The sequence below is a fragment of the Engystomops pustulosus genome, chromosome 1 (assembly GCF_040894005.1).
Source record: "Engystomops pustulosus chromosome 1, aEngPut4.maternal, whole genome shotgun sequence".
NCBI lineage: Eukaryota > Metazoa > Chordata > Amphibia > Anura > Leptodactylidae > Engystomops > Engystomops pustulosus.
This window is the reverse complement of record NC_092411.1, coordinates 170050731-170074621: the sequence shown is the minus strand read 5'-3', so window position 1 is coordinate 170074621 and position 23891 is coordinate 170050731. Positions and strand designations below refer to the sequence as shown.

The 23891-nt window shown below is 40.8% G+C and overlaps 1 protein-coding gene across 3 annotated transcripts in view; it reads left to right on the top strand.

Annotated features, from left to right (window-relative positions):
* Nucleotides 1-23891, top strand: part of LONP1 (lon peptidase 1, mitochondrial) — a 562611-nt gene that overhangs the window by 100804 nt on the left and 437916 nt on the right. For all 3 annotated transcript variants that reach the window (XM_072113845.1, XM_072113844.1, XM_072113842.1), the window contains exons 2-3: nt 4260-4348; nt 9502-9621. In XM_072113845.1, coding sequence (XP_071969946.1) covers nt 9572-9621 — 50 coding nt within the window. In that variant the 5' untranslated portion in view covers nt 4260-4348; nt 9502-9571. The remainder of the gene's footprint in view (nt 1-4259; nt 4349-9501; nt 9622-23891) is intronic.

The following is a 23891-nucleotide window of genomic DNA, read 5'->3' as shown; positions in this document are numbered from 1 at the left end:
CAAAGTTTGTTACCCAATTTCTCCCGAGTACACGGATACTCTATATGTGGTGGTAACCTGCTGTATGGGCACACGGCCGGGCATAGAAGGGAAGGAGACGCCATCCAGATCAGATTTGCTATGTCACATTGTACAGGCTATAATTTTTTTCTTTTTTTTTTAATGTGGACCTATAGGGGCTTATTTCTTTTGCCACATGAGATGCCCTTTTCTGGTACGTAATTTGGGGGAATGTATAGGCTAATTGGTGAGATTTTATTAACTCTTTGTTGGTGGAGGAAATGAAAATCATCACTTTTCAGGAAGATTTTTATGGGGGTTTTTTTGGCCGTTTACCATACCATAAAAATAGTATATTATTTTTATTCTATGGGTCGCCACGATTACAAAAAGACCTCATTTATATAGGTTTTTCATTTTTTCCCATTTTTACTGAATAAAAAGAAATTTGGCAAAAATGTTGTTAATTTTAGCATCACCGTCTTTCATATGCATAACTTTTTTATTTTTCGCCTCACAAATCTGTTTAATGGTTTATTTTTTGCGAGAAGGATTGTTCTTTTTAGTGGTCTTATTTTAGAGTGCATAACATTTTTTAAATCCCTTTTTAGAGCATTTTTTATAGGGTATTAATTGAAAATGATCTTTTTTCTGGAGCTTTTTTTTGTTTTTTTTTTACGGGGTTTACTTTGCGGATCTAATAAGGATTCTGTTTTATTATGCAGATTGTTACGGATGCAGGGATACCAAATATGTGGGGGTTTTGTGTATTTTATTCAATTGTACTGAATAAAAACCAATTTGGAGAAAATCTTGTTCATTTTAGCATCACCATCTTTTCATATGCATAACTTTTTTATTTTTCGGCTGACAAATCTGGTTAGGGGCTTATTTTTTGCGAGAAGAGTTGTTCTTATTTTTTGCGAGAAGAGTTGTTCTTATTTTTTGCGAGAAGAGTTGTTCTTATTTTTTGCGAGAAGAGTTGTTCTTATTTTTTGCGAGAAGAGTTGTTCTTATTTTTTGCGAGAAGAGTTGTTCTTATTTTTTGCGAGAAGAGTTGTTCTTATTTTTTGCGAGAAGAGTTGTTCTTATTTTTTGCGAGAAGAGTTGTTCTTATTTTTTGCGAGAAGAGTTGTTCTTATTTTTTGCGAGAAGAGTTGTTCTTATTTTTTGCGAGAAGAGTTGTTCTTATTTTTTGCGAGAAGAGTTGTTCTTATTTTTTGCGAGAAGAGTTGTTCTTATTTTTTGCGAGAAGAGTTGTTCTTATTTTTTGCGAGAAGAGTTGTTCTTATTTTTTGCGAGAAGAGTTGTTCTTATTTTTTGCGAGAAGAGTTGTTCTTATTTTTTGCGAGAAGAGTTGTTCTTATTTTTTGCGAGAAGAGTTGTTCTTATTTTTTGCGAGAAGAGTTGTTCTTTTTAGTGGGCTTATTTTGGAGTGCATAACATTTTTTTAAATTACTTTTTAGAGCATTTTTTTTTATAGGGTATTAATTAAAAATGATCTTTTTTCTGAACGTTTTTGTGTTTTTTTTTCTACGGCGTGTACCGTGCGGGTCCAGTAACAATTCTGTTTTATTATACAGATTGTTGCGGACGCGGCAATACCAAATATGCGGGGGGGGGGGGTTTGTGTTTTTTATACTTTATTAAGTGTTTTTATAGGAAAGTGACATTTTAGGGGCTTATATTTTAATGCATTTATTTTTTATTTATTCTAATTTATTAACTGTAATGTTTTTGACTTTTTTTTAATTATACATACTTGAACTTGAACCAGTGATGCTCTGATCACTGGTTCAAGTTCAATACACTGCTCTACAATACTATTTTATTGTAGAGCAGTGTAAACTGTCTGAGCAAGCTTGGGCATGCTCAGACAGTTTACAGTCCGACCCGGAAGGGGTCTGACTGCCAGGGAGACCGGGCAGCTCCCGGGCACATGCCAGTCCTCGGAGCTGCCCAGAAGTGGATCGGATCCCCCGGTAAGCGGCACGGGGGATCCGATCCACAGCGCAAAAACCCTTACACGCCGCGGTCATGCTTGACCGCGGCATGTAAGGGGTTAACACCCGCGATCGGAGCCGGCTCCGATCGCGGGTGTTAGCGCAGGCTGTCAGCTGTACTAGACAGCCGCTGCTTCTGGTACCGGCTGCGTTCGTGAGCCGGTGCCAGAAGCAGGACGTTATAGAACGTCCCCGTGCGCTAAGTATCTAGCCCCGGGGACGTACTATAACGTCCTGGTGCGCCTAGGGGTTAATTACATTTTCCACAGGTCATCAGTGGTCAACCAGCCCCCCCCCCATTGCCCAAATGAAAGAAAACTGGTGCCAAACAATTCTGCTACGTTTGTGCTCGTTTGTGCTGCTCAAACTTTTGTTTGTGCTGCTTTCATTTTGAATATATGAACAAAAAAATTAAAGGTCAAAAGTTCAACCAGCCCACCACCCCCAAATTGACTGAATCAAACAAAACTGGTGTCAAACATAAGTGCTACGTTTGTGCTGGTTTGTGCATCAAAAATTTTCATTTGTGCGCTATCATTTTTAAGGTATGTTCAGGTTAAGGTTTTTAGGATGAACTGAAAAAAAACAAACCTGATGACCTCTGTAAAAAGTATGAATATATTAAAAAGGACGAAAATTTGTTTGTTTCGTTTAATGTGTGGGGGGGTGTTTGAACTTTATGCCTTTTAATTTTTTGTTCATATATTCAAAACAAAAGCAGCACAAACAAAAATTTGAGCAGTGCAAACGTAGCAGAGTTGTTCAGCACCAGTTTTGTTTGATTTGGGCAATGGGAGGAGGGGGGCTGGTTGACCTCTAGAAACTTTCAATAATATCTTAACAACGATAGTGGCACAAATGAAAACTTCTCCTGCAGAAACCAGCACAAACGTTTCACCGATTTTGTTTGATTTGAACAAGGTGGGGGGCCAACTTCACTCAGGTCTCTGTCTGTCTTCTTAGCTGCCTCAATTAATCTTGTTCAAGGGAATCTGTCATTAACACCCACATTTTCACCTTGGCCTTCTTAATATTTCTTAATGCTTTTATGATTAACATTTGTTCCACTCACACATAGGAAGTTAGTACAGTTAGTCCTTCTGCAGCATTCCCTCCAGCATCATTTGCAGGATTCTGATAGGTGACAGATTGGTGGCAGTTAATCTCTGGGAGTTTATCCGGTCTCAGATGTTGGTGTCTGAGCTGGGATAGTTTTTGCAATCTTCTTTGGATGCAACACCTTTCTATAGCACCTTTTTAATAGCGGTCATTAAGGGGTTAAAAGGGTTTTGCCCTTGAAAAAAAATTCTCAAATTGCAATCCCCTAGTGATGATTACAAAATGCAGATCATTTTTTAACCCCTTACTTTACAGTTCTATTCATTTTTTTTGTTTTAGCTCCTATCACTCAAGATAGGTCAGTATAAAATTTCAGTGTGTGGACGGGGAATCTCTAAGCAGACACTTCATGATCCGTCTAGTGCTGTGTGAGTGCTTACAATGTGGTTAGAGTATCATGGTCCAGGTTTATATACACTTTTTAAATTAGCTTCTGAACACTCACTAGTATCTGACACATAGAAAGAGAGATGAGACAGAACTGAGATTAGATGATGTATATTACTCTTCACATTCTCACCTCTTCTAGAACAGCCTTAACATACATAGCTAAATGCCTCTCTCCCATGGATAAAGACCTTCTCTGTCTGTAGCTTGTATCTTTACTGTCCTCATGATTGCTTGCTGCCAGTAGGTCTCTGTGTGAGCTCATCCTGAAATACAAGGGTGGGGGCTGGAGGCAGAGAGCAGCTCAGTGCAGCTTCAGACAGAAGAACAATATGTCAACCCGACCTTAAAGTCAGAAGGTCAAAGGGCAACCAAAATTATGTAAGCCGGGACTGATGGAGACAGGTTGGAATTAGATCTGTGAAATTCAGTATTTTTGTTAATAACATTGAATTGGAGAATGTGTTGCTTTGTTATCCTGAGTATATGTAAGAATCTCGTCTTCGTGGGAATACCCATTTTAAGGAAGCAAATTTCTTGATTTGATTTCTACGGGAATAAGTTATTAGAAAAAGATGCTCCACAAATGTTATTTCATAGGACATAAAAATTACTATAGTAATCATGCAATCAGGATGTTTCTGGTCATCTCTACAAAGAATCTCTATTAATTATCTCTTTTATTATCTCTATTAATCTCTATTAATCATCTATTAAGCCTTAATCTACTTTTATAATATTCAATTCAAGGTCAAGAATCCAAACTTGGTGGCACTTCTGAAACGTAAAGTTAAGCTTGCGCAACCCTATGCTGGAGTTTTTCTCAAAAGAGATGACAAGTAAGTATTTATATTCTTTATATACACAAGTATTTTGGGATAATCTCAGAATTGCATCGATCCTGCATGTATTTGTAAAGTGACTAAAGTGGCTAATATTCATATTAATCTTTCTATAGTGCTATCATACTCCTTAGCCCTTTACAAATCATAGGGCTCATATACAAATAAAATAAGCCATTACAGAGTACAAAATATAGGGTGAAAAGGGAAAGTGTGAAGTTTGCGCTTCTGGGTGAAAGATGATACCCTAAATTATTTTTAACCGCTGGCTTTTGACTTCAGTTGGTGCAAGTCGCTGCATTTTTCTACTGCTCCGGCTCTCTGTGTGTCGGAGACATCCAGAGACTCTAGAGAGAAGGAAGATGCTTGTTTTTAGTAGCATGATGCACAGAGGAGCAAAGACGGCGCTGCCGTTGGCTCTATAGACTGGGTCTAATGGGGTTAATCAGAGCTGCCTGCGTTGCCTCCGTACAGCTCTGATCAATATCGGCATTAACAAAAATAAACTGATGTCCCCATATAGTAATTAAAAAAAAATCCCCTGCTACAGTACAATAACATCGCAGTAGTCACCCCGTTTCCCCAAGACCATACATATTATATATTAAAACATCCAAAACCTATAAATGACGAAAAAAGCCTTTTTTCCCACTTCTAACCCAAAATAAATCTAAAAATTAAAAAAATAATCTTTAACCTTTTTTATGTTTTAACTTGCCCTATGTTATATAGATATAGATTGAGATAGATTGAGATAGATATAGATGATAGAGATAGATAACTATAATGGTGTGTTGGGTGGCGTTTCTTTGGAGGGCCGTACAGCCCTCTTCAGACCCCTTGTGAGACGATATGCTGGTGTGGTTGGACCTATGTTCCTCCTAATGCAGGATAATGTTAGACCTCATGTGCCTGCATGTCATGTGTCAGCAGTTCCTGCAAGATGAAATAATTGAAGCTATGGATATGCTCCTTCTTTCTCCAGACCTGAATCCGATTGAGCACATCTGGGGTGCTCCAGGAGTTGGTGGATGCTTTAGACTAGGTCCAGGACCATTCGCAACCTCATTAGGAGTATGCAGAGGCCTTGTAGAGAGGCCACACAAGCACATGAAGGCCTTCCACAATACTTTCATTTTTGTCTTGTTTCACAGTGTTTCACTTGTTTCATAGTGTGTTTTTCCACTTTAATTTTATGGGCGATTCCAGGCCTCCATTAGTTTGATTTCCATTGATCTTTTTTTTTTTTTTTTTTTTAGTGATTTTGTTGTCAGCACATTCAACTTTGTACAATGAGAGTATTTCATTCATTCAGGTCTAGGATGTGTTATTTGAGTTTTCCCTTTATTGTTTGAGCAGTGTGTGTGTATAGATATAAATAAAATTATTTCCACCCGTGAACACCATAATGGAAAATAGCACCCAAATGTCAAAAATGCCACTTTTTTGCCATTTGTAATGAATATTTCAATGATCAACAAATGATCATATGTGATATAGGTCCCAAATTGATAGAAATGAACTTCATCCCTAATGAAGCACCGTAATAGTATAGCCGAGGATAGAGAGGGCTCGCAGGCTGAGTCCTTTCTGTACCAGGTGGGTGTTTGCTGCAATATCCGCTGAAGGTGTTGGCACTGATCGTGGGTGTTAAAGGGAACCAGTCACCAGGGACCTCATTTTTTCTAAATACAGGTTACAGAAGCCCATTACAGCTGCATTGCAAATATGCCTTTCTGCTTCCTCAAAACATTTGCATGACAATATTATTACGTGTTATAACTTGCCTTGCACCCTGACAAAATCCTCTGTGTAGTGCAAGGGGTTGGGGTATGTGAGCTTTTCACTCCCCCAACATTTTTCCTCAGGTCACCAGGCTGTGAGCTCTGTGAAGGAGCATGATGGAGGGGCTGTACAGGAGCACAAAGGTGGGGGCCTAGAGCTGAGCAGTCAACAGCACACACAAGTCACATGTTGTTTTTTTTGAAATTCATCCAAACCAAAGCCAACCCTGGGACTACAAAGAGGATTCTGTCAGGGTGCAATGTAAATGCATCCAGTAAAGCTGCCAGATTAATTTAATTTCTAATTCGCTTCCCCCTGTGAGGTCAACGGGGGAAGGGGGGGAATTGTTACTATGACATCTCTGGCTTGTCATTCAGCTTCATCTCTAAGCGTCTGCTGGAGGCAGATGCTTAGAGATTACTAGCAAAGCTGCCTTGTACTGCAATACTATAGTATTGCAGTACATGGCAGCTTTTCTATATCTTAGAAGCTATCAGGCACCCAAGGGTTAAAGTACCCTTGGAGATCTATAAATTAGTAAATAAAAACATTAAAAACCTAAAAAAAATATGCCCAATCTATCAAAATATAAAAACTGTTATTCCTAGTGTAGAAAACATACCGCAAAAATATGAGACCATACACATATCTGTACGCTGTAGTAGTGCCAGAAGATGGCAAATTAAAGAATTTTTGTTTTATACTAAAGGTTTTCATGTTAAAACCTATATAAATTTGGTATCCCAGAATAAAGTGTAGGTGTTAATTGGAACCAAATATGAAAGGCATTTCTGCTTCCAAGTACACAGCATGGAATTTTCAATATACCTTACATACTCAGGTATAAGCCAAGTTTTTCCAGCACAAAAAATGTGCTGAAAACCCCACACTGCTTATACTCAAAAAAAAAAAAACTCTTTCAGGCCCCCCTCTTGCGAGTCTTCTCATCTTCAGTTGGTAGCTGCAGGTTCGTGCGCAGCCGCTGCGCATCTATGACGTCAGCCACCGATGATTTCACAGTGTGCGCTGTCCGGACCACGTGCACAGTTACCATCACTGACCTGGAGCTGAATCAAGAAGAGGACCTGCCCGGGGCATCGGAAAGGTGAGTGCCCCGTTTATTTATTTTTTTGTGCACTGGGCAATCTGGGGACTAGCTATATAGTACACTTGGCTGGCTATATACTTCTATGGGTTGGCTGGCTCTATACTAAACGCTGCTGGCTGGCTATATACTGGGAGACTATGACCAATGCATGTTCCACCCTTTAGTCAATAGGTTTTCCCAGTTTTTGGTGGTAAAATTAGGTGCCTCGGCTTATACTAGAGCAGGGGTCCCCAAACTTTTTACGTAGGGGACCGTTCACTGCCCCCCTCAGACCATTGGAGGGCCGGACTTAAGTTTAAAAATAAATAGCAGTACATGTGACCGCATCCATAATACACTGGTACCCCCCTCAATTAATTATTTAATATACTGCACTCCCTTATGAACTATTTTATATATATTGTCCCAATTAATTAATATACTGGGACCTCTCTCCATTAATTATTGAATATGCCCCCCCCCCCCCCATTAATTACTAGTCTGCCGCTCATAATTAATTATTTCCTACACCACCACCATTAATTATTTCCTATGCTGCCCCTCCCCCATTAATTATGTCTTGTGCTTCCCCCCACCGTTAATTATTTCCTATGCTTCCCCCACCATTAATTATTCCCTATGCTGCCCCTCATAATTAATTATTCCCTATGCTGCCCCTCATAATTAATTATTCCCTATGCAGCCCCTCATAATTAATTATTCCCTATGCTGCCCCTCATAATTAATTATTCCCTATGCTGCCCCTCATAATTAATTATTCCCTATGCTGCCCCTCATAAATAATTATTCCCTATGCTGCCCCTCATAAATAATTATTTCCTATGCTGCCCCTCATAAATAATTATTTCCTATGCTGCCCCTCATAATTAATTATTTCCTATGCTGCCCCTCATAATTAATTATTTCCTATGCTGCCCCTCATAATTAATTATTTCCTATGCTGCCCCCCATAATTAATTATTTCCTATGCTGCCCCCCCCACCATCAATTATTTCCTATGCTGCCCCCCCCACCATCAATTATTTCCTATGCTGCCCCCCCCACCATCAATTATTTCCTATGCTGCCCCCCCCACCATCAATTATTTCCTATGCTGCCCCTCCACCATCAATTATTTCCTATGCTGCCCCTCCACCATCAATTATTTCCTATGCTGCCCCCCCCACCATCAATTATTTCCTATGCTGCCCCTCCACCATCAATTATTTCCTATGCTGCCCCTCCACCATCAATTATTTCCTATGCTGCCCCCCCCCCACCATCAATTATTTCCTATGCTGCCCCCCCCACCATCAATTATTTCCTATGCTGCCCCCCCCCACCATCAATTATTTCCTATGCTGCCCCCCCCCACCATCAATTATTTCCTATGCTGCCCCTCCACCATCAATTATTTCCTATGCTGCCCCCCCCCACCATCAATTATTTCCTATGCTGCCCCCCCCCACCATCAATTATTTCCTATGCTGCCCCCCCCACCATCAATTATTTCCTATGCTGCCCCTCCACCATCAATTATTTCCTATACTGCCCCTCATAACTAACTATTGGCCCCCGGCCACCACAATCTTTTTACTGCCCTTTTTAATAAAAAATAAAAACCCTGTACTCACCGCCGCTTGATGACGTCATTGTGCGGGCGCGCAACCTAGTTCATGGAGCGATGTGCTCTGGGGTTGTATTCCGGCCACATCGCTCCGTCACTATACAGTGACGGACAGGAGCCTCCTGTCCAGACGGACAGAGGCTCCTGCCCGACTGTCGCAGGCCGCGAGGTCCCGGCGCTGCCGCGGCAAACGTCTGGGGCCGGATTGAAACGGGCCACATGCGGCCCGCGGACCGTAGTTTGGGGAACTCTGTACTAGAGTATATATACGGTAATCACTGGCAAGTACAATTTGTTACACAGAAAACAAGCCCACACACAGTTTTGTACATAGAAAAATAATGAATTTATAGATGTTTGAAGGTGGGGAGCAAAAAATGGAAATACAAAACTGAAAAAGAGACCAGTCGTTAACTGGTTAAAACGCCAACACTTACCGCAAAAAATTACATCTTGCATAGCTCTGTACACCAAAGTTATTGGTTGTAGAATTTGGCAAAATGGCAAATATGGCTCTCAAACGGACGGTCTCTAGTAAAAAAAAAATTCTTGCACTGGTTCAAAAAAGTACTCGAAAATTAATTTAGGTGCTGGTTCAGTATTATTTATTTATTTTTTTACCATCTGAACACATTTTCTTTTATTTATTAGCAACGAGTCTGATATCGTTGGAAGCTTGGATGAAATCTACCACACGGGAACCTTTGTTCAGATCCATGAAATGCAGGAGATGGAAGACAAGCTACGCATGATTGTCATGGGACACCGAAGGCATGTATTCTTTCAAGTTGGATAATAACTTCTTCGGTTATATTTGTAACATGGTAAAAATTGACACACACTATTCCCACTGGGGTTGCACCAATACCAGAATTTTGAGCACCCCGAGAAGTATCATGATACTCAATACTGATACTTTTTTTTTCTTGAAATATCTGAATGTCTAGGGTGCGGTCACATGCGGTGTTGTGTGTATTGTGTGTAAAAATGCAATGCAAACATATGGGGGCGGGCCTTGGCCTAAATGCATATGAATTTCTATTGAAACACATGTGATCAGTCACGGTCGACCAGTGGCTGATGGCATACGTCCCCATTGTTTTTTATGGGTCTGTTCACGTGTCCATTTTTTCATGAATGTGCAGACAGTGAGAAAAAAAATTGCAGCATGCATTATTTTATCTTGAATGCCGACTACGTACATCCATGAGTCAATGGATCCGGAAAAAATTTTACGGAACGTGTATGACATCTGTATGCATACTGTTTATTCTCCAATGTTGCTAGGCAGCCAACTGGACAGAGTGAAAAGTAGATTGAAAACCACTGAGGTTTTTTTTTACATGTGAAAAAAACAGATGGTATTACAGACGTTAAAAAAAAATGGATACAATACAGACTGAACACTAATGTCTGCTATTTGGTCTTATACATTTTTATTACCGTATATACTCGAGTATAAGCCGACCCAAGTATAAGCCGAGGCCCCTAATTTTACCACAAAAACCTGGTAAAACCTATATATATTTTTTACTCGAGTATAAGCCGAGTTTGGTTTTTCAGCACATTTTTTTGTGCTGAAAAACTAGGCTTATACTCGAGTATATAAGGTAATATAATTTATATGCTTAAAAATATTAATAATGTAGTGATATAAAGAGAGATCGCTGAGCAAAGCCATCTATAACAGAGCATTAAGTCTGTGTCAGTTTAACTATAGAGGCTGTAATGAAGCTCTTGGTTTCATAAAATCCACCCATTGATAACTAGGAGCCTAAAAACACTTAACAAAGTATAAAATTAAAACACAAAAAAACCCACATATTTGGTATTGCCACTTCCATAGCAATCTGTATAATAAAACAGAATTGTTACTGGACCCGCACGGTAAACTCTGAAAAGAAAAAAAAAAGAAAAAAATTTGCCGAAAAATTATAATTTTTAATTAATACCTTTAAAAAATGCTCTAAAAAGTGATATTAAAAGTTCTGTACTCTAAAATAAGACCGCTAAAAAGAACAACTCTTTTAGGAATAAATAAGCCCTTAACCAGATTTGTCAGCCGAAAAATAAAAAAGTTATGCATATGAAAAGATGGTGATGCTAAAATGAACAAGATTTTCTCCAAATTAACTTTTATTCAGTAAAATTGAATAAAATGCACAAAACCCAACATATTTGGTATCCCTGCGTCCGTAACAATCTGCATAATAAAACAGAATCGTTATTACATCCGCAAAGTGAACCCCGTTTAAAAAAAAAAAAAAAAAAGCTCCAAAAAAGATAATTTGTAATTAATACCCTATGAAAAATGCTCTAAAAAGGATTTTAAAAAATGTTATGCACTCTAAAATTAGCCCACTGAAAAGAACAATCCTTCTTGCAAAAAATAAGCCCTTAACTTTTTTATTTTTCGCCTCATAAATCTGGTTATGCATATGAAAGGCGGTGATGCTAAAATTAACAACCTTTTCGCCAAATTACTTTATATTCAGTTAAAATGGGGAAAAAAATAAAAATCTATATAAATTAGGTATTTTTGTAATTGTAGCGACCCATAGAATAAAAATAATATAATATTTTTATGATATGTTAAACAGCACAAAAAAAGCACAAAAAATCTTCACAAAAATTGTTGATTTTCATCTCCTCCACCAACAAAAAGTTAATAAAATCTCACCAATTGGCTATAGATGCCCCAAAATAAAGTGCATCTCATGTGGTAAAAAATAAGCCCCTATTGGTCCACATTAAAAACATAAAAAAATGTATAGCCTGTACAATTTGACACTGCAAATTTACTCTGGATGGCGCCTCCCTCCATTCTATGCTCAGTCGTGTACCCATACAGCAGGTTATCACCACATATGGGGTATTGGTTTACTCGGGAGCACTTTTTCAGAACCAGCATGTATAACTTAAAACTTATACTCAATCACTTTATTTGGTTGGTTTGTAAGTTTTAAGTTATACATGCTGGTTCTGAAAAAGTGGCCTTGTTCATCAAGGCGCAAATGAGCTTGGTCACTAAGGGGTTAAAGCAAGGGCATTGCTCAATTGATGTCATGGTCAAAATATTCTTAGATGAGGTCAGATGTCAGTAATTGTGATATACAGCTTTAACCCCTACAGGACTCTACAGCCTATTTTGCCTGGAGCTACAATTATTCAATATACAGTTGGGACTTACATACCAACCAAATAAAATGATTGAATATATGTCCCAACTGTATATTGAATAATTGTAGCTTCAGGCAAAACTTTTTCTCTGTGACCAAATTGGATTTTTAAACTTTTGGGTTTCATAAGATCCAGGCTTAACAATGAATCTTAATTGCAGACATCTTTGACTTTTACAGATGATCAGTGTAGCCAGGGGCTAAAATACTGTAAATTACCAACATCCAGAGAGCCATTTGTAGCTAGGGTACGTCTGTAAGTTGGGTGTTCTTAATCATGGGACTGCCTGTATAGTATAAAAACATTATATCAGACATGGGGAAATAAATAAGACAAGTAGAGTATTAAAACAGCTTGAACAATACAGTCAATACAGTCAGCAAAAAGATCGTTCCATATTACATATAAGATTTTGAATACCAACCTGTTAGAAAAAGAGGCATCACAATTATCTCTGTATATTGTGGTCAGGCTATACAGCTTTAACTCGTATGGCAGGCCGTGAGGCCCACCTCCCTGATAGGGATATTGTCTAGCTTTGGAGCAGTGGATGCATGAATTCTCTTGCTTTTGTCACTCAGCTAGCAATATAGATTAAGGCTGCATTCACACGATGTATGCCCACCGTACCATAGTACAACGGGCATACACGGGTGCCGGGGAGAGGAGGAGGGGGCGAGCGCCGCTCACCACCGGCCCTCACCATAGCTTAACATAGAGCCCGGCGCCATATTCTGTCAAAAGATAGGACATGTCTTTTCTGAATGGAGGAGATCATGGCAGATATCACGATCGTTTGTATGGTGGCATTTGGGTAAATTGGAACGTGGTCTGTGAGGACAATGTTTCCTATGGTGGCTACTGGGTCCCATGTCAGCGCTTTGTGTTGGACCTAGAAAAGGTCTTTACGGCTATACGAGTCATGTGCTGGGGAGTAGTATGTGCAGTATGTGTCTTTGGGATGAAGAATCGGCCAGACGTTTTTTAACTGGAAGCTAGGTAGGTCCTTTCTAAAAGAACCCAGCTACTCTGGTTCTCTCCAATGAGGTGTCAAGTTAAACATCCCGAAGGAAATTGAAGTCCCAACCCAGCATCAGCATATAGGGCGGCATGGTGGCTGAGCACTTCTGCCTTGCAGCACTGGGGTCCTGGGTTCAAATCCCACACAGGTCAACATCTGCAAAGAGTTTGTATGTTCTCTCCATGTTTGCGTGGGTTTCCTCCGGGTACTCCGGTTTCCTCCCACACTTCAAAACATACTGTTAGGTTGTTTAGATTGTGAGCCCCATGGGGACAGGGACCAATTTGACAAGCTTTGTGCAGCGCTGCGTAATCTGTGTGCGCTATATAAATAAAGAATTATTATCATTATTATTATTATCCCCTCAGAGAACTCTGCCACTTCATTCAATATCTTCCTACAGGCCAGTATGGGTGAGTCATTGGGCAAGTACAGGTTTGCTAAAGTGAAGTTCTGATCAAATATTTGTAGCTTTATGAAGGTGTACCTACCTGCATTGTGCATCAGCTCGCCCAGGACCACATGTGGAAGGAAGCGGTGAATCGATAGATCACATCAGGATTAGTGCTATGGAACTAGGTACTGAAGTGCTAGTCTCAAATTTTTATTTCAACAAGAGAGACTACAACACTCTCTACTTCCCAATAATTAAACACCCTGTCTGTGCATGCCATGTAGAATTCATGATCTTTTCAGGGTAACGTTTTAACCCCCAGGCATTCGGACATCCAATCTTCAAAGTTTCGATTGGTGATGGTCGATTTGGGTATAGCGCTATAAGCACTTAGTTAGCTAGAGGGAGCTGGAGGGAGAGGAAGGCAAGGCAAGGGAAGGAAATTGAAGTAGGACAAAAGACAAGAGGAAAAGTACTAGAGGGAAGGGTGAGACGTAGACAGCTACTCACTCTAACGACAACTATTGGGTAAAAATAACAAAGAAAGATAACAAAGGGTCTCTAGCAGGGAGGGCTGAAATTAAATCTATAGACTAGGTAGGACAATGTGTAATATGTATTCAGGCTAACTGAACACAAGGCCCTATGTGGAGTGGTGTCTATCTATCGAGCATGCCCCTGGGCCCTGTGCCTTAAAGGGGTATTCCCATCTGGGCATTCACATTTAATTCATTTGCCATGTATAAACATTTCTTTAATTGGATGTTATTAAAAAAAATGTTCATATGTGAAGATAATTTCTCATAAATGTAGCCATTCTGTCCCTTTAGAAACAAGATAGCTTCCTTGGATATGACCCCCTCACATTTTGGCAGCGGTAGCCAGACATGCGCTATTGAGTCCTGGATGCAGCGTATGCAGTAAATCCCAGACATTTTATATACAAAAACATTTTGTTTCTTTGTGCAATCCCTCCAGCAGGGGTGTTCGTATCCAAGGACATATCTTGTTTCAATGGGACCATATGGCTGCATTTATGAGAAATTATCTTCACACAGGTAAAAAAATTTTTTAAATAACATCTAATTGAAGAAATGCATATATATGGCAGATTAATGAAACATGAATGCCCAGACTAGAATACCCCTTTAAGTAAGCTGAATATTCAATCACATATGTATTCCAGCAAATGAACAAATTATGTAAAAGCATATAACAAGCTATATAAAATTATATGGTAAATCAGTCCACACATGCTTTTGAGGGCCATTCTTTCGCTCCCTCTGGTGTCGAGGTAGCCTTGGACTGTTTCCCTCCCCTGGGGTCGAGGGAGATGCTCTTTACCTGCTAGAGTCGGCAGGGTCGACCACTCTTGTATGTTCGGGGCCGGTACATTGAGCACCTCTGCCACGGAAGGGACATCATTGGCGTGTCGTATCACCTGAACAAGGCCCCCAAACTGGATCTGTAGCCTGAAGGGAAATCCCCTGGTGTATGGGATATAACGCTGGCGTATCATCTCGAGCAAAGGTCAGAGGGCCTTTCTCTCAAATAAACACCAAGCTTACTCATAGACAGGTCAGGCAGTAAAAGCAATAAAGAAATTATCTTCTCATTTGCTTTCAATGCTATGGCCCCCAAAATAAAAAAGCCATGTATAGAAAGCATTAATAGCAAAAAAACGGACCCATGGTGACCTTTAGAATGAGTAAGACAATATAAGGTCACCTAGTCAGAAGTAGACTACCAAATGCAAAAAAAGACTGGTTACAGAAAACAATCCCAAAAATTAATTTTAGATGTGGTAGCTGTAATCATTGCCCACATTTACTTACAGGATAAAGAATCAAGTTTGGGGGCATAACACAGAATTATACAATTTTTCACATGTAGATCCGGTTATGTCATTTACATTATTCTTTGTGCGGTCATTTCTATATTGGCAAAACTATTCAAAGCGCTTTACCCTCTTTACAGAGCACTTTGCTTAGGCGAGCATATACAGACAGACCTTACATTAGGCTCTCCTTTATGTACTAACATTTGCAGGTAGAGCAAGTACCTTCTACTAACAATTGGAGGTAAGAGGCACAACAAATTGAGAAGGGAGGCATGGTGGATAGTGAGAAAAGGGGGCCCAGGATTAAATGACAGAAATGACATGGGGGGTATTCCTGTAATTTATTGTGTGGCCAATGTACATGTCGTGCATTGAAATACTGATTGACATACAATAGTATATATGCATATTCATACATTTGTATATACATTCTTGATATACATGTTAACAGAAAAGAAAGAGGACTCCGGCTCCCGCACCAGGTAAAAATACTAAACTTCCAGCTTTATTCATAGATTAAAAAGCATGCACGACTTGGACAGATACAAAGAAAAAATGAGGGAAAAAAGCACTGCTGGCCTACGCGTTTCAATAAAAGTATCCTTATCATGGCTTGAAGCCTAAGTTGTGTATGCTTTTTCATCTAAGAATAAAGCTGAAAAATTAGAATATTTCACCAGAGTCCTCTTTCTTTTTTGTTATTTGCATGCCTGAGACCCGGGGTTATCCGTTGCAAACTGCTGAGGGGTTGCGATCAAAGCCAAGATTTCCATGTGAGCTGACTCTCTACAATTATTGTTTGTTTATATGTGTTAAAGGGAACCTGTCACCGCTGTTTCAAAAAAATTAGTCTTAGACCAGTTCCTATAGAGCCCTTTAGTCCTAAGTGCACCCCTTTTTCAACTAACACTAGTGATGCTTAGAAAAGCAGAAAATCAAGTGCCCACCACTGTGCACATCAGCCAGCGCACGTCTCTATCTTTCCTATGTCACGCGGCCCCCTGGCTTCCTGCTCACTAATTAGCAATGACCGATGTGAGCGGCCAGTGCCTGTGCATGGGAACTCGGCCAGGGGGCCGAGCGCCGTAGGAAAAATAGAGTCGTGCACTGGCAGACATGCAAAGAGCAAGGCCGGGGACTCGAGCCGAGGTGATCCGCCCACCTTAACTCGCTGGGTTCTCTCTAGCTACCAGGTACAGTATAACACTTCTGCTTTTCTAAACATCGCTAGTGTTGGTTGAAAAAGGGGTGTCTTTAGGACTAAAGGGCTCTATGGGAGCCTGTCTTGGATTAATTTTTTTGAAACAGCGGTGACAGGTTCCCTTTTAAGTATGAAATAATTTTAGTTATTCCGTTATTTAATCACCTCTGTCCCTATAACAAAAATTTCTCCCCGTGGGTTGATGCGGAGTAACCCCTCGTAAGTTTATCTGATGTTGTAAACTCCCACACAGCTTACGATTGGGTGAGTAAAAAAATAAAATTTCTCTCTTAGGCCCAGCAGTAAGTCTGAGAAAGGGGCACTCCCACACGAATGGTGATTAGACGATTAAAATAACTAAGTTTTCCTTAAAAAAAAAAAAAAAAAATTCAAATCTTTTGATGATCACTACCTAGCACAGGGTTCCCCAAACTAGGGCCTGCGAGCCACATGCGGCCCGTGGACTGTTTCAATCCGGCCCCCGACACTTGGCACGCCAGCGCCGGGCCCTCGCGGCCTGCAACAGTCGGGCAGGAGCCTCCGTCCGTCCGGACAGGAAGCTCCTGCCTGGCACTGTATAGTGCTCGATGCGGCCGGAATCGGCTGCTCGAGCACTATTACTGGAGCGATGTGGCCGGAATACAACCCCAGAGCACATCGCCCCATGAACTAGGCTGCGCGGCCGCGCAATTACGTCATCACGCGGCCGCGCACCCCTTCATGCCCGGAAGCGGCAAGAAGATAGAAGACTCGCGGCAGGAGACTTAGGTGAGTACAGCGTTTTTATTTTTTAATTTAAAAGGGCAGTAAAAAGATTGTGGTGGCCGGGGGCCAATAGTTAGTTATGAGGGGCAGTTTAGGAAATAATTAATTATGAGGGGCAGCTTAGGAAATAATTATTAGGGGCAGCATAGGAAATAATTAATTGTGAGGGGCAGCATAGGAAATAATTAATTGTGAGGGGCAGCATAGGAAATAATTAATGGTGGGGGCAGCATAGGAAATTAATTGGACCAATATATAAAATAGTTCACAAGGGGGTGCAGTACCGGTATATTAAATAATTGAGGGGGGTGCCAGTGTAATATGGATGCGGTCACATGTACCGCTATTTATTTTTAAACTTTAGTCCGGCCCTTCAACGATCTGAGGGGGACAGTGAACGGCCCCCTATGTAAAAAGTTTGGGGATCCTTGGCCAAGTATGTATAAAATGCTGTGAATTTTCATGCATAATATCATATCTGATGAAGAGAACTAGTATTCTCGAAAGCTCACCATCAAATATACTCAGTTTAAACTCAAAAAGGTATCGCCTGACTTCTTCACTCTTCTTCTGCTCTACATGGCTAACATGGTACAAATCTACACTACTTTGGACACCTGATTAATTTACTCTCTGAAGCTTTCTAACATAGGGTTGAGGCCATGCTTCCCACTGACTTATTTTTAACCCCTTAAAGGGGTTATCCGGGTTTTAAAAATTACCTAGGGCCGGGCTGGGGAGGGCTTGTTAAACATAATAAACATGGACTTACCTCGTCCGCGGTCCCTTCGATCCGTGCCCTTGTTTGTTTACGGGGGCACAGAAGCCGCGCACAGGGAGCTTCCGGTCCGCGATATGGACGGCTCCTCCCATCATGTCCCTATCCCTCAGCGTTGTAAGCGCTGGGAGATGGTGTCGCATGGGAGCATCCGGCCGGCCGGAAGCTCCCTGTGCGCACTTGTAATGAAACCGGCGCACAGAGAAGACCGGCCGCGGCGCGGGACATCGGCAGCACCGGAGGAGGTAAGTACATGTTTATTGTGTTTAAATAGCCCGGCCATAAGAAATTTTTTAAACCTGGATAACCCCTTTAAAAGAAACCTACCACTTGAAGTGGCAGGTTTCAGATGGAAATACCGAGCACCAGCTCAGGGTGAGATGGTGCCGGAGCTTATTTTTGTTAGTGTTTTAAACCGCTGTATTGCGGTTTAGAACACTTTTTAAACTTTATAACCGGCGCAGGGAGGTACGCGCTCGGCGCTTACCATGCGCGCGACCACATAGGAAGTGAAGGAGAGCCGCGCGCATGGTAAGCGCCGAGCGCGTACCTCCCTGCACCGGCTGTAAAGTTTAACAAGTGTTTTAAACCGCAATACAGCGGTTTAAAACACTAACAAAAATAAGCTCCGGCACCAGCTCACCTTGAGCTGGTGCTCGGTATTTCCATCTGAAACCTGTCACTTCAAGTGGTAGGTTTCCTTTAAGGCCTATTATGTACACAGCCAGATTTTTCAAAATTGACATTTGTCAATCTATATTGTAATATCCTTGGAACACTTTTAATATACTAAGTTGATTGAGGTTTTTTTGTGACACATTGTACTTCATGTTAGTAGAAACATTTGAGTGATATATTTTGAATTTATTTATGAATAAAACGGGAAATTAAGACATTTGAAAAAATATCTTTTTTTTTAATCTTTGAACTCTCATAATTTTTGAACAAATGGTCATACCACAAAAATGACTTAAAAATAATTCTTCAATTCACCTAATGTCTGATTCTTGTAATCAATATTTTTTTTTTAATTCTTGTATCTATAGGATGGTAGAAAGCTTTTATGTTTTAGTAGCCATTTTCACGAAAATTTCCAAATTTATTTTATTAAGGGCAATTTCATTGCTATAGTGAAAAACTACTCCCCTTAACTTATTCAAACCGGCTTTTAGGATTTTAGTAAAGTTATTAACCCTTTAGATTTTCTTTAACTGGTTCGCGGCTGCATATTGCATACTGGTCTAGATAAAGCAGAATTTCTCCATATTGAGCTGCTTGGAATGCTGTGTTTTTGTTATCTCATAGCTCACAGGCAGTGGTAATGCAGTTTGCCCTGTATGCCATGTGATGTTCCCCTTTGTACTCCACGAACGCAATAAGCCAGGACAAACCCACTAGTCCTATGACGGAGCCTTTGACTTATGAAAAGCAGAGAAGGAGGAGGATACAAATCATAACATATCAGGGTATCCAGATAATGCCGACCAGGGACCCTGGGGATCTTACCAAGAGACACTATGTCATTTATCATTTATGTCATTTATCTCCATAGCCGGTAAGTCTTTGCTGCATATTGCAGCAAAGGCTTACCGGTAACACCCGCAATCGGTGCTAGCACCGATCGCGGGTGTTATCACATCGATGGCTGCCGGCAGCCTCAAGAAGATAGCGGCGCGTGGGCGCCGCCATCTTACCTGGGTTCGCTGCTCCCCGTGACGTCTCCATGGTAGCCTCGCTCGGGTCTTCCGCAGACCCGAGGCTATTTCGTTTTAACCCCTTCATTACAATGTGCTGATAGTGAAAAACGTAATATCCAAGCCCACAAGAAATTGGCGCAAATGCGTTTTTTCACCATTTTCACTGCATTTGGAATTTTTTTCCTGCTTCCGAGTACATGGCATGGAATATTTAATACCATCACTATGAAGTGCAATTTGTTACGCAGAAAACAAGCCGTCACACAGCTCTTTACATGTAAAAATAAAAAAGTTATAGATTTTTGAAGGTGGGGAGTGAAAAATGGACATGAAAAAACAGGAAAGGGCCCGGTCCTTAACCGGTTAATCATGTCGTCATAATGTATTTTTGCTTGCTACATATTTTCTTAATTGTATGAACTTATTTGAACATTTAAACAAACATAGGATATAACATCATCAGTGCTTGGGTCACATGACTTGCAGTTAGTTAAAGGGGTATTCCAGGAATCAGCATAATTCATATACAAGTGGGCACTCAAAATATAAGCTAATGTGTAATTAGTTGTTATTTAAAATTTTGCTCCCCTTAGCAGAAAATGCTGGTGACATAGACTGCAATGAAGAATTAAAATGCTTAACTGGCCCCTTAATCAGTCCGTTAATTTCCTCCGCGCGGTCCATCGCAGAAAAGAAGATGGCCGCTGGTCACATGTCCACATCACATGTCCTGTACCTGCCTGGGCAGGGTCATGTGATCACCACTACGTTTGGCTGTAGTCGGTTGGTTGCAGTGCATCCAGTATGGTCAGTGTTGTGGTGATGGCAGTTACACATCATTACTATGGTAACAGAGCAAGAAAACCTGTTACATCATCACTGGAAGCAGAGCAAAAAAGGGAGGAGGAGTTACTGAGAGCTAAAGGATCATGGAACTTGTAGTTTCCAGTGGCGGCCATCTTAATGATAACTCCACCTACTTTAGAGAGGCCATAAATTTTGTAATTCATAAAATCATATTATTTTAGCTCCGTTTTGTGACTAATGACATTGAGTATTGTTGTATTCATTTATTTATATCATCAAGAGTTTTTGTGTCAGACGTTCATATTCCCGGAATACCCCTTTAAGTTATATGCCGCCCACTATCACTTCTTAGTTAGCCATGCTTAAAGAAAGTTTTCTCTGAAATACGCAGGCAATTGTCCTGTCCACTCATAACCCTATGCCTATATCCATGTTCACATGCCATGTTACAACCTGTTTTAACCCCTTATCACTGACACTAGTTTTCAGCTTAATGGGGTTATCTGTGTTTAAAAAATTTCTTATGGCCGGGCTGGGGAGGGCTATTTAAACACAATAAACATGTACATACCTCCTCCGGTGCTGCCGATGTCCCGCGCCGCGGCCGGTCTTCTCTGTGCGCCGGTTTCATTACAAGTGCGCACAGAGAGCTTCCGGCCAGCCAGATGCTCCCATGCGACACCATCTCCCAGCGCTTACAACGCTGAGAGATAGGGACGGATGGGAGGAGCCGGCCACATCGCGGACCGGAAGCTCCCTGTGCGCGGCTTCCGTGCCCCTGTAAACAAACAGGGGCACGGATCGAAGGGACCGCGGCACCGGACGAGGTAAGTCCATGTTCATTATGTTTAACTAGCCCTCCCCAGCCCGGCCCTAGGTAATTTTTAAAGCCCGGATAACCCCTTTAATGACCAGATTTGATTTTTCAAATCTGACTCACAATAATTGGTTATAACTTCGGAACGCTTTAACATATCCAGGTGATTTTGAGAATGTTTTCTCGTGACACATTGTACTTCATGTTAGTTATAAAATTTAAGTGATATGCTTTGCATTTCATTCTGAAAAAAAGTGAAAATTTGGCAAAAGTTTGTAAAAATTCTTCATTTTCCAAGTTTGAAATGTTCTGCTTTCCAGACAGGAAGTAAAACTTCCCAAAAAGCTTGATAATTAACATGTCGTCTTTATGTTGAGATGATATTTTATGCATCCTCTCATTTTTCTATCATGTTATGAGGCGCAGAACTTTAGGTGCCACAATTTTCATGAAAATTGCCAAAACTCACATTTTGAGGGACAACTCAGCTTTCAAGTGACTTTGAGAGGCCTAAATAATAGTAAAACCCCATAAATTACCCCACTATAGAAACATCACCCCTCAACATATGTAAAACAACTTCTATTAAGTCTATTAACCCTTTAAGTGTTTCAGATGGGTTAAAACAATATGGACCTGCGATTTTGGAACATACATTCATTTAGGCCAAAACTGACAGTTTCAGATTAAATTAAATGATGAAACGCACTGCAACATTTGATATCCAATTCCTCCCGAGTGTAGCGATACCCCATATGTGGTATGGGCGCACGGCAGGGCTTAGGATGAATGGAGGCGCCCTTCACAGCAGATTTGTTTTGTCACATTGTACGACCTATACATTTTTTTTTTTTTTTGGTAATGCGAACATATGAAGCTTATTATTTACGGGATGAGATACAATGTATATATAATTCATTTTGGGATTCTAAAGCTTATTCATGAGATTTTATAAACTATTTCAAGGGCGACACAAACACATCAATTTTTATTTTGGATATTTAGCATTTTTTTTCTCCCCCGCTCACCATAACGTAAAATTAATATTTTATCTTTATTCTCTGGTTCACTACGACTCCGGTGATACCTCATTTATATAGTTTTTCTAATGTTTGCTCAATTTTCCTGAGCAAAACCTATATTAGAGAAAATCGCATTGTTTTTACTGTTGACAACTTTTTAGGGCCATAACTTCTGTATTTTTATGTTGTCAGATCTGGTTGAGGTCTTATTATTTGCTAAAAGAGTTGTTCTTTTCAGTCGTAACATATTAGGGAATGTAACTTTTTTTGATCACCTTTTAGAACGTTTTTAGTGATGGTGTTTGATGATGGGAAGTTTTTCAAGCTTTTTTTTTTTTTACGTCGTTCACCGAGCGGGTTCAAAATTGATTTAGTTTTATTGTACAGATTGATACAGACGCGGTGATACAAAATATGTATGTGTTTTCGTGTTTTCTATACTTTATTTGCATTTTATGTGTACCGTATTTTCCGGACTATAAGGCGCACTTAAAAGCATTGGATTTCCGTGGAAATCCAAAGTGCGCCTTATAGTCCGGTGCGCCCTATGTATGGCGCTGGGCACAGGGCAGCGGACCATACTTACATAGGTCCCCGCTACCGGAGACCGGAGACAGCAGATCTCCAGCGGGACCTGGAGCGGGGACCTATGTAAGTATGATCCGCTGCCCTCCTCCACCTCCCCCTCACCTTCCCCGCTCACCTTCCCCGCGTTCCCCGTCGCGTCTCGGCGTCGCGTCCCGTCGCCGCGTCACGTCATGTCGGCTCTCCGGCACGCCTCCGCCACGCCTCCGCCAAGCCTCCGCCACGCCCCCGCCACGCCCCCGGACCCCGCGCCTTATAGTCCGATGCGCCTTATATATGTAATTATTACATATATAAGGCGCATCGGACTAATGCGCCTTATAGTCCGGTGCGCCCTATAGGGCAAAAAATACGGTAACTGGGGAGATTATGGGACTTTTATTTTATTTAATTATATTCTCAAATGACTAAATCTTTTTACTTTTTTACATTTTCTACTTCTTGGAGAGGAGCCGACAGCCTCGGGTCACTCGTCAGAACCCGGGGCTGAGGCAGGAGGGATCGGAACCCCGTGCAAGGGGCTAAACACCCGGGATCAGAGTTTTTCACTTGCAGGACCCGATCTCTCGAAATCTTCTTCTGTTGCGCCGCCGTAGAAAGGCGCCGCGTCAGAAGAAGTACCCTTAATGACCACTGTAAAAAGCCGATACGGCGGCCATTAAGGGGTTAAAGTTGTCCAATAAAATGCCATGATTTTACTTCACGTGAACTCCGTTTGAAGCTGAACTTCGTTTGCATCTTTATCCTGCATGAATACTTCAAGAATAACAGAATATTATGTCTTCATATGGTCTCGCCCGATGCTAAATTATTTTTCATGATATTAATATTTTACATATGTCCCTCCTCTTTACTCTAAGGTCTTAAAGGAAATCTACCATTTGAATTGATGCATTATGAACCAAAAATACCTTGAGAATGCTGTAGCTACACT